The sequence below is a fragment of the Cebus imitator genome, unplaced genomic scaffold, assembly GCF_001604975.1.
Source record: "Cebus imitator isolate Cc_AM_T3 unplaced genomic scaffold, Cebus_imitator-1.0 Scaffold179, whole genome shotgun sequence".
NCBI classification, from domain to species: domain Eukaryota; kingdom Metazoa; phylum Chordata; class Mammalia; order Primates; family Cebidae; genus Cebus; species Cebus imitator.
The window spans coordinates 2,910,103-2,925,077 of record NW_016107494.1 but is presented as its reverse complement, the minus strand read 5'-3'; the positions used below and the strand labels follow the sequence as shown (position 1 = coordinate 2,925,077).

The following is a 14,975-nucleotide window of genomic DNA, read 5'->3' as shown; positions in this document are numbered from 1 at the left end:
GGGGAGAGGGGAGGAGAGGGGAGAGGGGAAGGAGAAGGGGGGGAGGGGGAGAGAGGGGAGACAGTGTAAGATGTGGGGACCGTTCTCTTGGGTATGTTCCTTGAGTTTTATTTCTATTTGGTCCAAAAAGATTTTTCAAACTGGTTGAGCAGAAGGAACACCTTGTTTCCCCTCTGATTCTTCTCATGCTACCATTCTTTTTTGATGGGGAGGGGTGAGGGCTGGAGTCTCATTCTGTCCCCCAGGCTGAGTGTATTGACGTGATCTCAGCTCACTGCAACCGCCACCTCCTGAGTTCAAGCGATTCTCCTGCCTCAGCCACCTGAATAGCTGGGATTACAGGAGTGTGCCACCATTCCCGGCTAAATTTTTTATTTTTGGTATAGAGGGGTTTTGCCATGTTGGCCAGTCTGGTCTCAAACCCCAGGCCTCAAGTGATCCGGCCGCCTTGGCCTCAAAAAGTGTTAGGATTATAGGCGTGAGCCATAGCATGGTATTACCAGAGCATGGTAACATGAGACGTTACCATGTTCTCTCTCTTGCTGTTCAAATAGTTCACCCCGCCTATCCAAGTAAGCACAAATTAAAATACCAGTAATCTGTCAGCATTCAAAAAGCCTAAGAATGCATATACAATCATCTCTCTTTTATATGTATTCTATACAGAAATGTATTTAAAAAATTGGCACATAAGTTAATAGACTACAGCTGTCCAAGTAGGTAGAACTTGTGCGTGCTAGATAAAGAGAACTTTGTGTAAACATGTGCAAAGGACCAGGAGATGCTGAAAGCCTTAAAATAATGCCTTTTGTGTATTTTCTTTTCTTTTCTTTTTTTGAGACGGAGTCTCACACTGTTGCCCGGGCTGGAGTGCAGTGGTATGATCTCGGCTCACTGCAACCTCCGCCTCCTGGGTTCAAGCACTTCTCCTACCTCTCAGCCTCCGAAGTAGCTGAGACTACAGGCACGTGCCACCAGGCCCAGCTAATTTTTGTATCTTTAGTAGAGACAGGGTTTCACCAAGTTGGCCAGGATGGTCTTGATTTCTTGACCTTGTGATCCGCCTGCCTCGGCCTCCCAAAGTGTTGGGATTACAGGTGTGAGTCACTGTGCCTGGTCCCTTTGTGTATTTTCTTCTTTTACCTTGAAAACTGACAATAACCCAAGTTTATAAGGAGTACCACTACTGCACAGAATGTAGAAATCCCTGAAAGAACATTGTTCCCACACTAACAAGAACAGGCTGGACAAGCTACAAAATTAAAAAAAAAATTTTTTTAGCTCATCGGAGTGGCAATCCCAAGGTAACTAGGTGAACTAAATTCATAGGTAATGAGCCCATTTGAGGAGAGATGGGACACACCTCTGGTAGCACACTGGAGGAAGAGGTGGCAGCCATAAAGCGGGTAGAAAGAAAAGAGCGTGACAGATCCAAATCCCTCAGAGCTCCAGACACAAAGGAGTACACACCCACTGTCCAACTCTTCCACTGGTTCCCACTGGCTTTGTTGGAAAGATTGGGCATAGAGCAGGAAACTGAGAGAGCACTCCTCTATGGTGCAGAGGTGTGGGCCTGCCAACACTGAGGGCAGAGCAGGAATATGAGAGAAATCTAGCCATGCTCTGGCCTGTGTGAGCACGGATATGACTGGCTCCAGTGGTGACAGGCCCATGAGTTCCACCTGTACCCTGGGCTTTCCTTTGATATGAAGAAAAAGAAATGTGCCAGGGAAGAGACTTTCCAAATTGGGCGGAAAGAACATCTTAAATCCCTTCTGATTCTCATGCTATCATTCTTTAAGAACATGAGACCCAGAGAAGGGCAAGAAAGACTTCAGTGCCTGGAACCCAGCCCTACCGTGACAGAAAAAGCTGTGTGCTGCTGGGGGCAGGGAAGAAACCCAGGCCTCTGTTCCTACGCTAGAGAAGGAGTACAAAATCTGCCCTACCTCTTGTGCTGACATTAGGCAAAAGCAAACTGTTGCCAGGAGGGAGACAGGGAGTCCAGTAGGCCCCCTAAATTATGAACTGATTCAAACTGGAAGTCTGCTGCTACTGCGGAGAGGGTAGAAAATGTGCCAACAGTCTGGACCTGTGCTGAGTATGGGTAGATGTTGTCTGCCATTGGAGGTGGGACAGAAGCACCAAGATCGAGACTGGAGCAGGAAAATGAAGAAGCCACTCCTGACCAACCCAGAGTCTTATATTGAGTAACAACAACAGTCTACTGCTTGGAGAAGGACAAGAGCATGGAGAGAAAGCCCTCTGCAGTGCAGGCACGAAGGACATGCTGAAAGCTGAGAGGGAAGCATGAAACAGAAACATCTGCACCATAGAGCTCACATTAGGCATACGAAAGTGGCAATCCACCACTGGAAATCTTAAGGCCTGTGGCGCAATGAAGGTAACTATAGTGGAAAGAAGCCCAAACCCAGCTCAATTAGAGACTTACTTGATTCAGTCCCCAATGCTAATGGCCTGGCAGAAGAAGAGGAAGGTATATTTCCAGATATAAGTATTATTTACCTTGGTTTCTACTGTTCTTTTTACTTAGACTATTAACATTTAATACACTTGATGTTAGCCAAAAGGCCGAGAAGCAATGATACTATTTAACATTTAATAAAAAATGAGACACACACACAAAGAAAGTGAACTTAAAGATAGATCAATAGAAATTACCCAAACTAATAACAGAAAACTTCAAGTTTAGTAAGAAAATGTGGAAAACAGAACAGAATAGAAATCCAAGAGCTATGGGACTCTCAAATGATCTAACAAATACGTAATGGTAGTTATAAAAGGAGAAGAAAGAAGCGGGCAGAAGATATATCTGAAGAGGTAATGGCCAATAATTTTCCAAAACTAATGAAAGACAACAAAACGCAGATCCAGAGAAGGGGCTCAGATAATTCTAAACAGGATAAATATGCCATTTGATAATGTACCTAGTTGTGTTAGGTACATTATCAAATGGTTGAAAATTAAAGATAAAGAGAATATCTTGAAAGCAGCTGGAGAAAAAAGAACACGGTTTATCAACCAACAAACCAGCCAACCCACCCACCCACCCTTTCACCCCAAAACAAAGCTATATGAATATAGCAGACTTCCAGCTGGGTGTAGTGGCTCACACCTGTAATCCTAGCGCTTTGGGAGGCCAAGGCGGGTGGATCACCTGAGGTCAGGAGTTTCAGACTAGCCTGACCAACACGGTGAAACCCCATCTCTACTAAAAATACAAAATTAGCTGTGTGTGGTGGCGCATGCCTATAATCCCAGCTGCTTGGGAAGCTGAGGCAGGAGAATCACTTAAACCCAGGAGGTGGCGGTTGTAGTGAGCAGAGACTGTACCACTGCACTCTAGCCTAGGCAACAAGAGCAAAACACTGCCTCAAAAAAAGAAAAAGAAAAAGAAAAAAAGAATATAGCAGACTTCCACAGAAAGTATACGTGCCAAAAGAAAATGGAACCACATCTTAAAAGAATTAAAAGAAAGAGGAAAAAAAATTCCCTGTCAACCAAGAAATCTGTGCCCAGAGGAGAACATCTCACAAACAAGGTGCATTAGTTTTCCAGGGTTGCCACAATAAAATACCACAGTCTGCATGGCTTAAACAACAGAAATTAATTTTCTTACAGTTCTGGAGGCCAGAAGTCCAAGATCAAAGTATTAGCAGGTTTCATTTCTTCTGAGGCCTCTCTCCTTGGCTTATAGATGGCCACTTTCTTGCTTTGCCCTTACGTGGTATTTTCCTCTGTGTGTGTACCCTGGTGTGTCTCTTAAAAGGATACTGGTCACACTGGATCAGGGTTCACCCTAATAGCCTCATTTTAACTTAATTATCTCTTTATAGGTCTTATCTCTAAATATAGTCACACTTTGAGGTGCTGAGGGTTAGGACTTCAACACAGGAATTTTAGGAGTGGGGACACAATTCTGGCCATAGCCAAAGGTTATAAAAAACATTTTTTCAGACAAATAAAACAGAATTCATTACCAGGTGACCTGTACTACAAGACTTTTAAAAGGAAGTTCTTTTTTAAAATTTATTTTTAATTTACTGAGACAGGGTCTCATTCTGTGGCCCAGGCTGGAGTGCAGTGGCATGATCATAACTCACTGCAACCTTGAACGCCTGGGCCAAAGTGATCCTCCCACCTGAGTCTCCTGAGTAGGTGGGACTGCAGGCACACACCACTACATCCAGCTAATTTTTAAATTTAAGTTTAAATTTTTGTAGAGATAAGGTTTTTACCATTGTCCAGGCTAGTCTTCAACTCCTGGCCTCAAGCAATCCTCCTGCTTTGGCCTCCCAAAGTGCTGGGATTACAGGCATGAGCCACTGTACCCAGTCTCAATAAGTTATGAGACTTCACAAAAATAAAAGAATTTGTACATCAAAAGACACTATTAACACAGTAATAGTAAGAAGGTAACCACAGAATGGGAGAAAATATTTACAAATCAGATATCTGGTTAGGGATAAATATTAAAATATATACAGAACTTCTAAAACTCAGTAACAACAACAACAACAGAATCTGATTCAAAAATAGGCTGAAAATTGAATAGATATTTCTCCAAAGAAGAAATACAAATGGCCAATAAGCACATGAAGAGATGCTCAACATCATGAATCATTAGGGAAATGGAAATCAAAACTATGAGATGGCACCTTACATCCATTAGGATGGCCACTATTTAAAAAACACACCAAAAAAACACACAAAAAAAAAAAACAAAAAAAACACACCAAAGACCACAAAATAACAAATGTTAGCCTTATGGAGAAATTGGAACCCTTGTATACTGCTGGTGAGAAATTGGTACAGTGGCTGTGGAAAACAGTAGGAAGGTCACTCCAAAAACTGAAAATAGGATTACCACATAGTCCAGCAATTTCACCTCTTTTGATTTTATACCAAAAGAATGTAGAGCAAGGTCTCAAAAAGATATTTATATACCCAAGTTCATAGCAGCATTATTCATGATAATAAAGCTAAAATGTGGAAGCAACCCAAGTGTCCATCAATAGAAGAACGAATAAGGAAAATGTGGTATATACATATAAGAATAGCCTTAAAAAGGAGGGAAATTCTGACACAAGCCACAACACAGATAAACCCTGTGAAACCCTGATGAACCTTGCTAAATGAAATAAGCCAGTCACAAGAAGACAAATACTGCATGATTCCATTTACATGAAGTCCTTAGAGAAGTAAAATCAGAGACAAAGAAGATAGAATAGTGGGGGAAGGGAGGATGGGGAGCTATTGTTAAACAAGCATAGTTTCAGTTTTGCAAGATGAAAAGAGGTACAGAGATGGATGGGTGGTGATAGTTTACATTATAAATATAACACTGAACTGTACACGTAAAAATTTTTAACATGGTAAAATTTATGTTTGAAAAAAGTTAACTGATTAAAGCAAAAAGTAGCAATGTACTATGGGGTTTATAATATACAAAGGAATAAAATGTATGCCAACAATAGCATCAAGTGTGAGACAAAGAAAACAGAAGTATACTATTGGCAGATTCCTATACTATGTCTGAAGTGGTATGTTTTCAAGATTCGACTATGATAAGCTAAAACTGTATACTGTAAACCACAGAGCAATCACTTAAAAGGGGTGGGGAGTTGAGCTTTAAGCCACTAGTGGAAATAAAATGAAATAATAAAAAATAATTAATTTAAAAGAAAACAGAAACAGAGGAAAAAACAGTAGATGAAACAAATAAATATAAAGATGATAGATTTAACTTGACTATGTCAATAATTATAACAGGTGCAAATGTTCTAAACATTTCAATCAGAAGACAATTACTGATTTGATACATGCTCTCTACAGGAAACCTGCTTTGAACATAAAGACATAGTGTATCAGCCTATTCTCATGCTGCTATGAAGAAATACCTGAGAGTGGGTAATTTATAAAGGAAAGAGTTTAATTGACTCAATTCTGCCTGGCTGGGAAAGCCTCAAGAAACTCACAATCATGGTGGCAGGAGACAGAAGTGCCAAGCAAAGGGGGAAAAGCCCCTTATAAAGCCATCAAATCTCATAAGAAGTTACTCACTATCATGAGAACAGCAGGGGGGCGGGTAACCACTCCCATGATTCAATTACCTCCCATGGGTCCCTCCCACAACATGTGGGGATTATGGGCACTACAATTCAAGATGAGATCTGGGTGGGGACACAGCTGATCCATAGCTTTCTGCCCCTGGCCCCTCCCAAATCTCATGTCCTCACAGTTCAAAACACAATCATGCCTTCCCAATTGAGTCCCTCTAAGTCTTAGCTCATTCCAGCATTAAACCCAAAGTCCAAGTCCAAAGTCTCATCTGAGGCAAGGCAAGTTCCTTCCACCTATGAGCCTGTAAAATCAAAAGCACGCTAGTTACTTCCTGGATACAAGGAGGGTACAGGCATTGGGTAAATAGACCCATTCCAAATGGGAGAAACTGGCCCAAACGAGGAAGCTACAGGCCCCAGGCAAGTCCAAAATCCAATAGGGCAGTTACTAAACCTTAAAGTTCCAAAATAATCTCCTTTAACTTCATGTCTCACATCCAGGTCGCGCTGTGAAAGAGGTAGGGGTCCCAGGCACAGCCCCCCTGCCAGCTGCTTTCATGGGCTGGCATTGAGTGCCTATGGCTTTTCCCGGTGCACGGTGGAAACCAGCGGTGGATCTACTGTTCTGGGGTCTTGAGAACAGTGGCCTTCTTCTCACAGCTCCACTAGTCAGCATCCCAGTGGGGACTCTGTCTGGGGGTTCTGACCCCACATTTCCCTTCTGCACTGCCCTAGCACTGAAAAAGACAAAGTTCTTGTCTTGTCCTTACGGGGGTGGTGTTACGGGGAGCATGATGGCATGAAATGCACTGGAGATATGAGGTGACAAATACAAATGTCAGGAGCAGAAGGCTCTGCATCACAAAAACAAAACCATAAACAAAACATGCACACAAAATAAAACAATATGCATATTTGGCAGTGACTCACATCTTATGTTTCTTGGCCTTTAAAGCTGAAGTCAAAACTCTGATCACAATACTTTCACAGGCAAGTCATTTTGTATTGTTAGACAACCTACACTACCCCCTTAGATTCTTACTTGGGGTAAGGAAGCAGGAAATGGGTTGGTTTCTCCACCAATCTTTAGAAGCTATGAGGAAACTTATAATAGGGGTTGTTAGTTTTTGTATTCTCTGTAGATGATCCAGGTCTCTCGTTTCTCAGGGACTATTGAGGAGAATACAATTTCACACACCTCAAACAATAACTTCAGTAACGGAAGTACATTCTCAATTAAGGGGAAACATGACAATATTAACAGAGTTCATGTGTGTGAGCACAATTGTTTGGATGAGTGCAGTAGCTTGACTGTAACACAATGTGCAATGGGAAGTCTATTAATCAGGTTTCATTCACTCAAAACTGGCTGAAAAATCCTTAGTTTGAAATTTTCTATCTTGGTCTCACCCTGAAGATGGTTTTTTTTTTTCCCCTTTGGTAAGATTAAGTCCATCCAGGCATACTGAAAATACAAGACTGAGCAGAAATGCCTTTTCCATTTCAAAGACAAGCTGGCCAGGCATGGTCACTCATTCCTGTAATCCTAGAACTTCAGGAGGCCGAGGTGGGCAGACTGCCTGAGCTCAGGAGTTCAAGACCAGCCTGGGCAACATACTAAAATACAAAAAATTAGCCAGGCATGGTGTTGTGCACCTGTAGTCCCCACTATTCAAGAGGCTGAGGCATGAGAATTGTATGAACCTGAGAGGCGGAGTTTGCAGTGAGCGGAGATCGCACTACTATACTCCAGCCTGGGTGACAGAGTGAGACTCTGCCTCCAAAACAAAAACAAAACAAAGACAAGCTATTTTATAAAGCAATAATTTAATGCCAGTTAAACTTTAATACATTAAGAAGCACTAAGGTTTTTTTTTTTTGAGATGGGGTCTTGCTCTGCCACCCAGGCTGGAGTACAGTGGCACAATCTCAGCTCACTGCAGCCACGATTGTCCAGGCTCACGCCATCCTCCCACCTTAGCTACCTGAGCATCTGGGGCTACAGGGATGTGATACCGTGTCTGGATAATTTTAATTATTTGTAAAGACGAGGTCTTGATATGTTGCCCAGGCTGGTTTTGAACTCCTGTGCTCAAGGGATTCTCCTGTCTCAGCCTCCCAAAGTGCTGGGATTACAGGTGTGAGCCACTGTGCCTGGCAGCACTGGTTTTAAGAAGCACTGTTTTTCTGCAAAATTCAGAAGCAAAAGTCTCTAAAATGAATAGCCATGGGCCCTGTTTGCGATGGGCTTTTGACTGCATTGTAATTATGTATATATTTATTTATTTCCATTACATTTTTACTATATGGTTATCAATATAAAAAGGAGCTATTAGGAATTTAATACGGTCCTTTTTTTTCCTTTCTTTTCTTTTTTTTCTCTATTTGGAAACAGGGTCTCACTTTGTCACCACCCAGGCTAGAGTATAGTAGCATAATCATAGCTCATGGTAGCCTTGAACTCCTGTGCTCAAGCAATCCTCCTGCCTCAGCCTCTTGAGTAGCTGGGACTATAGGTGTAAGCCACAGCACCTCACTGAATTTAATACTGTCCTTTACATTTTTTTCCTCTTTCAAGAAAGAAAGAAAGAAATTAAAATTCCTGGACCAGACGCGGTAGCTCACGCCTGTAATCCCAGCACTTTGGGAGGCCGAGGTGGGCGGATCACCTGAGATCAGGAGATCAAGACCATCCTGGCCAACATGGTGAAACCCTGTCTCTATTTTTAAAAAAAGAAGAAAATAAAATTCCTATGGCAACATGCTAAATTTGAGAAGTAGGTCTTATCTTTTCACAGCAAATAAATGAGGTGTCTTGGATAACTAGTTAGGCTGTGAAATTATGTCTATGAACTATTAGGAAATATCCACATCATGGGAAAGTAAGTACAGCTCTAAGTCTCACCAGGTTGCATTTCTTGACTTGTGGGTTGTCACTGTTATCTTTAATATCATACCACAGGAAATTTTGTATTAAATACAATTTACCTTTACACACCATGAATAAACAAACAATATTTAACAAATAGAAAGTATTTAGCTAGAAATAGTGCATAGCTTCAAAGTTCTGATGAAGAGTGTTAGTAAGTTTACAACATCTGTGCATTTCTTTAGACTTCTGTTGGTATGATTAAGTATGAAAGGGGTAAGGAATATCACTGACCTCTATCAGTAAACTAGGAGCAAAAGGAGCTTTAAATTAAAAAACTGACCTGTTTTTCTCTTTTTCTGTTTATTTCTCAGTGTTTATCAACTTTTTCTTTGCTTCCCTTTCCATGTATGTACTCCATCCCTACTTCATCCTGTCTTCTGTTTCTTTTATTCCTGATTTTTGTCTCCAGGCTAGCATTACCCTGTCTTTATTGAACCAAAAATCATAACATGTAAAAAAAAAAGAATCACTGGATTTTTAGAGGTGACAGTAAACAGAAAATGTAGTATAGGGAGTACTATGGACAGAATGTTTACCCTCCTCCCCTCAATTCATATGGTGAAATCCCAACCCCCAATGTGATGGAATTAGGAGGTGGGCCTTTGGGAGGTAATTAGTTCATGAGGTCTGCAGAATGCAATAGGAAAAAAGGAACCAGAAACCAACAATCCCGGGGCCCCTGATCTGGGACTTCCAGCCTCCAGAACAGAGAGAAATAAATGTCTGCTGTTTATCAGCTGCCCAGTCTGTGCTACTTTGTTTTACCAGCCTGAATGGACTACGACATGGGATTAACCTAAACTACTCAGACTTTCCTTCAGTGGCTGCCACTTCTATGTAATAACTTATGACAATGTTAACAGATTGTCCTTGGCCTTCTCCCTTATAAATCAGCCCTTCCTGATACTTGAGTAAGTTACACTGAGGCAAGAATTGAGCAGTATTTCCTTCAAAAGGTAATTCCAAATATCTGTTGAAAGACTATTCATTGTCAAGAATCTTGAATCTAAGAGGAAAATGGTGGTTACCAGGGACTGGAAAGATGTTGCTAAAAGGTTTCAAAATTTCAGTTAGATAAGGAGGAATAAGTTCAAGAGAGCTAGTGTACAACTGGCCAGGTCCAGTGGCTCACGTCTGTAATCCCAGCACTTTGGGAGGCCGCAGTGGGCAGATCACTTGAGGTCAGGAGTTTGAGACCAGCCTGGCCAGCATGGTGAAACCCCATCTCTACTAAAAATACAAAAAAATTAGCAGGGCATGGTGGTGCATGCCTGTAGTCCCAGCTACCTGGGAGGCTGAGGCAGGAGAATGGCTTGAACCCAGGAGGTGGAGGTTGCAGTGACTAAGACTGCACCATTGCACTCCAGCCTGGATGACAGAGCAAGATTCTGTCTCAAAAAAATAAATAAATAAATAAAAAAGAGAGATCTAGTGTACAACATGCTGACTATACTTAATAACAATGTATTGCTAGGTAGATTTTAACTGTTTTCACCACACACATACTCAAAAATGAAAAGTATATGAGGTAATGCAAATGTTAATTAGCTCTATTCAGCCATTCCACAATGGACAAACACTTCAAAATTACATGTTGTACATGAGAAATATGCATTTTTAATTTGTGAATTAAAAAAATAAAACAATAAAAAAGCAATGAAAAATCATTTAAAAAATGGTATCTGGAAACCCTTCATCACCCCAAAATCTTGAATCTGAACATGGAATTCCCCAAGGTACCTCCGCTGCATCAACCTACACAGCAAACAGATTTTCACAGGCTCTTGTCAAAGTGTGAGTGAGAGGCTCACCTGCCCCTGGGTCATCTTCTGCAGCTCATTCTCCCAAGCCGCCTGGTCATCGTCCAAGTTATAGGAAGCTGGTGGAGTGAGTCCACGGAGGATCAGGGGGTCTCGGTCATGGCAGAGGGCTGTCAGGTGTCCAATGTACAACTTTAATTTACTTCTATTTTGGTCAAGTTCTAAGAGGGGCTGGATGATCTAAGGCAAAAGAAATCATAACAATAAGAAAAGTCAAGGTCAGTCTGAAATAAGGGACTCAAATATTCTTTATGCCTCCCAAGTAAAAGAAAATTGACCAGAGGCTAAAGCTCTTCTAATCACTACTGAAATCTTCAAGATTATAGAAACATTTTCACACACTGTCACACATTTATGCTGTCACACCCAGCTGTCCTTCTGGGAGACAGGGAGAGAATGCTGGTTTAATATATCCACACTAGATGGACGGATAGCTCTGTATTGAGGCAGGGATTAAGCACAGGACTGACTTGTTTTTACAGAGATGCTATTCCTGATACAGAAAGACTCCAGTTACCTCACAATTTCTCTTTTCACTTATGTATGAGTGGATTACAAAAAACTCCTAGTGAAAGCTGCTCATCTGAAATCCTGGACTACATATACTTCAAATGTTCCTCCACCTCCTGGAATGGAAGAAGAATTCCGTCTCTGGAGAAAGTGCATGTTTTTCTTGGCCAAGAGATGTGATGAGGGAACTTATGAATTCTGCCTCATCCTGGCTTATGCTCCCCTCATTCATTTCACAGAGGTTTTCCGATACTCTTCTGAAACAGTGACTGATAAATCCTTATATAACACCAAACACCTGACTCACAGCCAAGGACTCTAAAATTCTTAGTTGTAACATTGGTTCTGTGTTTTTCTGAAGGAACAGACTTGCTCTCCATTTTTTCTTTTCTCTTTCCTTTCCCCTGCATGAACAGATACTCCTTTGATTCCTTCTGGAAGCGCACTAAATGACTGATGACTCCTGCCCCAGGATTTCATTTGACAGCTCTCGTGACAATAGTCTGGCCAGGTATTTGGGAGGTGGTCAAAGCCTGGAGTGTTCAGGGAGAGTGGGGCCAGACCTCACATCACAGAACACTGAAGTGTTAGAGCAGCACCTGCTTGAAATACAGCAGCTGTGAGTGCTGCGAAGCACTGCCAAAACGCTGGCAGTTCTCAGTGTGTTCCCAGGGCTCACACTACAGAGGTCTGCACCTGTTGTATGTCACCAGCCTGGCAATTTTCATCAACAGGACACCTCTGGCCTAACTAATAAATTGGGAGCTCAATAATCTTCAAGTCAACAGAAGCAAGGCCTAGTATTACTTTCCACAGTAACACTGATTCCTCCTTGGACCCCCACAGAGGACTGCTCCTGTCACCTTCCTTTATTTCTTTTTAAATAAGAGTTTTTTAAGCAAATATAGTTTTATGTTTTCATTATAAAAACAATATACATTTTACTCCGAAAAATTGAGGAAAAAGGAAAAATATAAAGGAAATAAGACAATTGCATACACTTGCATCAAGAAGTAATCATTTGTAACATTTTGGTAATTTTTATGCCAAGTCTTTTAATAAATTTATATAAATCAGCTTCTAACAGTATCATACTTCACATTTCGTTTGACACATTCTTTAACTACCATTGTATTGTGAGTACTGTTCACTGCATTATATATGACTGAAAATATGTTTTCAATGGCTGCATAATAAATACAGCATATTTCCTTTGTTTCTAATATTATTTCCAGGAAATAATTAAGAGAGAATAAAGAGCAAGAGCTTAGTGGCTAAAACAATCTTTAGTTTACTAAAAAGATCAGAGTTCAGTTTAGATCTATACAGTATAAAATAACATAGAAGCTGGAGTCTGGCTAGACAAACAAGAGAAAATGAATCAATTTAGCATTATAATTTTTTTTTTTGAAATGGAGTCTCACTCTGTTGCCAGGCTGGAGTGCAGTGGTGTGATCTTGGCTCACTGCAAACTCTGCCTCCTGGGTTCAAGCAATTCTCCTGCCTTAGCTTCCCGAGTAGCTGTGACTACAGGCATGTGCCACCACACCCAGCTAATTTTTGTATTTTTAGTAGAGATGGGGTTTCACCATGTTGGCCAGGATGGTCTTGATCTCCTGACCTCAAGTGATCTGCCCACCTTGGTCTCCCAAAGTGCTGAGATTACAGGCGTGAGCCAGTGTGCTCGGCCAGCATTATTTTTGTTTTTAAAACTCTCTCTCTCTAAGGATAAAGGATAAACACCAAAGTGCTGTTGTGAAAGGCTCCTGGCCTCTATAAGAGACTCCTAATCAGCAGGTTTCTGGTACCAGTTCTGTGCTGGAATTTCCTACCTACGACAGGGATGTCAACACAGCCTGTTACAGAAAAAAGAGAGTGTTTCAATCAATCAGAGAATTTAGAGTGGGGAAGTTGGATAGCTTTTGGCAAACAGCGCCAGCCTTTCAAAAGTATTGTATTTTATTTCTGAGCATAAATATATACTTGTTGTGGCTGGGCATGGTGGCTCATGCCTGTAATCCCAGCACTTTGGGAGGCCAAGGCAGGCAGATCACTTGAGGTCAGAAGTTCAAGAGCAGCCTGGCCAGCATGGTGAAACCTTGTCTCTACTAAAAACACAAAAATTAGCTGGATGTGGTGGCGTGTGCCTGTAATCCCAGGTACTCGGGAGTCTGAGGCTAGAGAATTGCTTGAACCCAGGAGGCAGAGGTTGCAGTGAGACAAGATGGCGCCACTGCGCTCCAGCCTGGGCGACAGAGTTACACACACACATACACACTGCTTGTTGTGGAAAAATTAAAAAGAATTCCAAGTGCAGTCTTTAAAGGTAACATTATTTTAACTGCAAATACACTTTGTGCACCAATGAAGACACAGTTTAATCATGGTTCTATTACAATATCCTCCATGATGCCAAGTAATGCATCCCTATTTCATTACTCATTTTTTAAAAGCTTGGTTTTCTCTACATTCTTTCACAGATATATTGATTTAAAAAATCACTTTTGGGATTTTCATTGGGTTTGTGCAATTTATTCCCATTCTCTTAGTGCAAACAAGCATGTTTGTGTATATACAGCTGCCATGACAAATGCTACATCTGGGCTGCAAAGGCTGAAAGAGCTGATTATTTTAGGTAATTACCTTTGATTGACAAACTGGAAGAAAAAAGTATAACCATGAAGAAAGGGGATAATGTGATAAATGGTCATATTGAGAAGGTCAAGTTCCTTATAGTAAAATGGAATTTTAAAAGATATTAGCTCACTCCAACTACTACTTTGACTGGGGATGCTGACTTTTTAGGTCCTTATTCTTAATAAAAAATAAATTTCGGCCTGGCACAGTGGCTCACGCCTGTAATCCCAGCACTCTGGGAGGCTGAGGTGGGCAGATCACTTAAGATCAGGAGTTTGAGACCAGCCTGGCCAATATGGGGAAACCTCGTTTCTACTAAAAAAAAATACAAAAACCAGCTGGGCATGGTGGTGCGTGCTGAAGTCACAGCTAGTCAGGAGGCTGGAGCAGGAGAATTGTTTGAACCTGGGAGGCAGAGGTTGCAGTGAGCCGAGATCTTGCCATTGCACTCCAGCTTGGGCATCACAGTAAGACTCTGTCTCAAAACAAACAAACAAAAAAACCAAACCAAAAAAATCAAAATGATTTAAATGCATTTTATGCTGAAGGATAATTGATTAAATAAACATGATGGCATTTGATATTCTGAAAAATTTCAGAGTCCATTTGAAAACCTAAAAAGTAAAGCTGAGGTCGGGTATGGTGGTTCATGCCTGCAATCCCAGCACTTTGGGAGGCAAAGGTGAATGATCACCTGAGGTCAGGAGTTTGAGAGCAGCCTGACCAACATGGGAAATCCCGTCTCTACTAAAAATACAAAAAGTAGCTGGGCGTGGTGGCATGTACCTGTTAGCCTCAGCTACTTAGTAGGCTGAGGCATGAGAATCGCCTGAACCCAGGAAGTGGAGGTTGCAGTGAGCTGAGATTGTACTTCTGCACTCCAGCCTGGGCAACAGAGCGAGACTTTGTCACACACAAAAAAAGTAAGGGTGAGGCAGGAGGACTGCTTAAGGACAGAGTTTGAGACCAGCCTGGGGAACACAGCAAGACTCT

At 41.5% G+C, this 14,975-nt stretch overlaps 1 protein-coding gene across 13 annotated transcripts in view; it reads right to left on the bottom strand.

Moving 5' to 3' along the window:
• ERC1 (ELKS/RAB6-interacting/CAST family member 1) overlaps positions 1–14,975 on the bottom strand; it is a 540,801-nt gene that overhangs the window by 39,746 nt on the left and 486,080 nt on the right. For 12 of the 13 annotated variants that reach the window (XR_001830105.2, XR_001830104.2, XR_005202930.1 and 9 more), the window contains one exon: positions 10,827–11,015. Coding sequence is in view for 8 of the 13 variants with exons in the window: in XM_017545489.2 (XP_017400978.1) it covers positions 10,827–11,015 (189 nt within the window). In the remaining 5 variants the exon portion in view is untranslated. Of the gene's footprint in view, positions 1–10,826; positions 11,016–14,975 lie in introns of those variants that run through there. The other variant, XM_017545492.2, reaches the window with a different exon arrangement.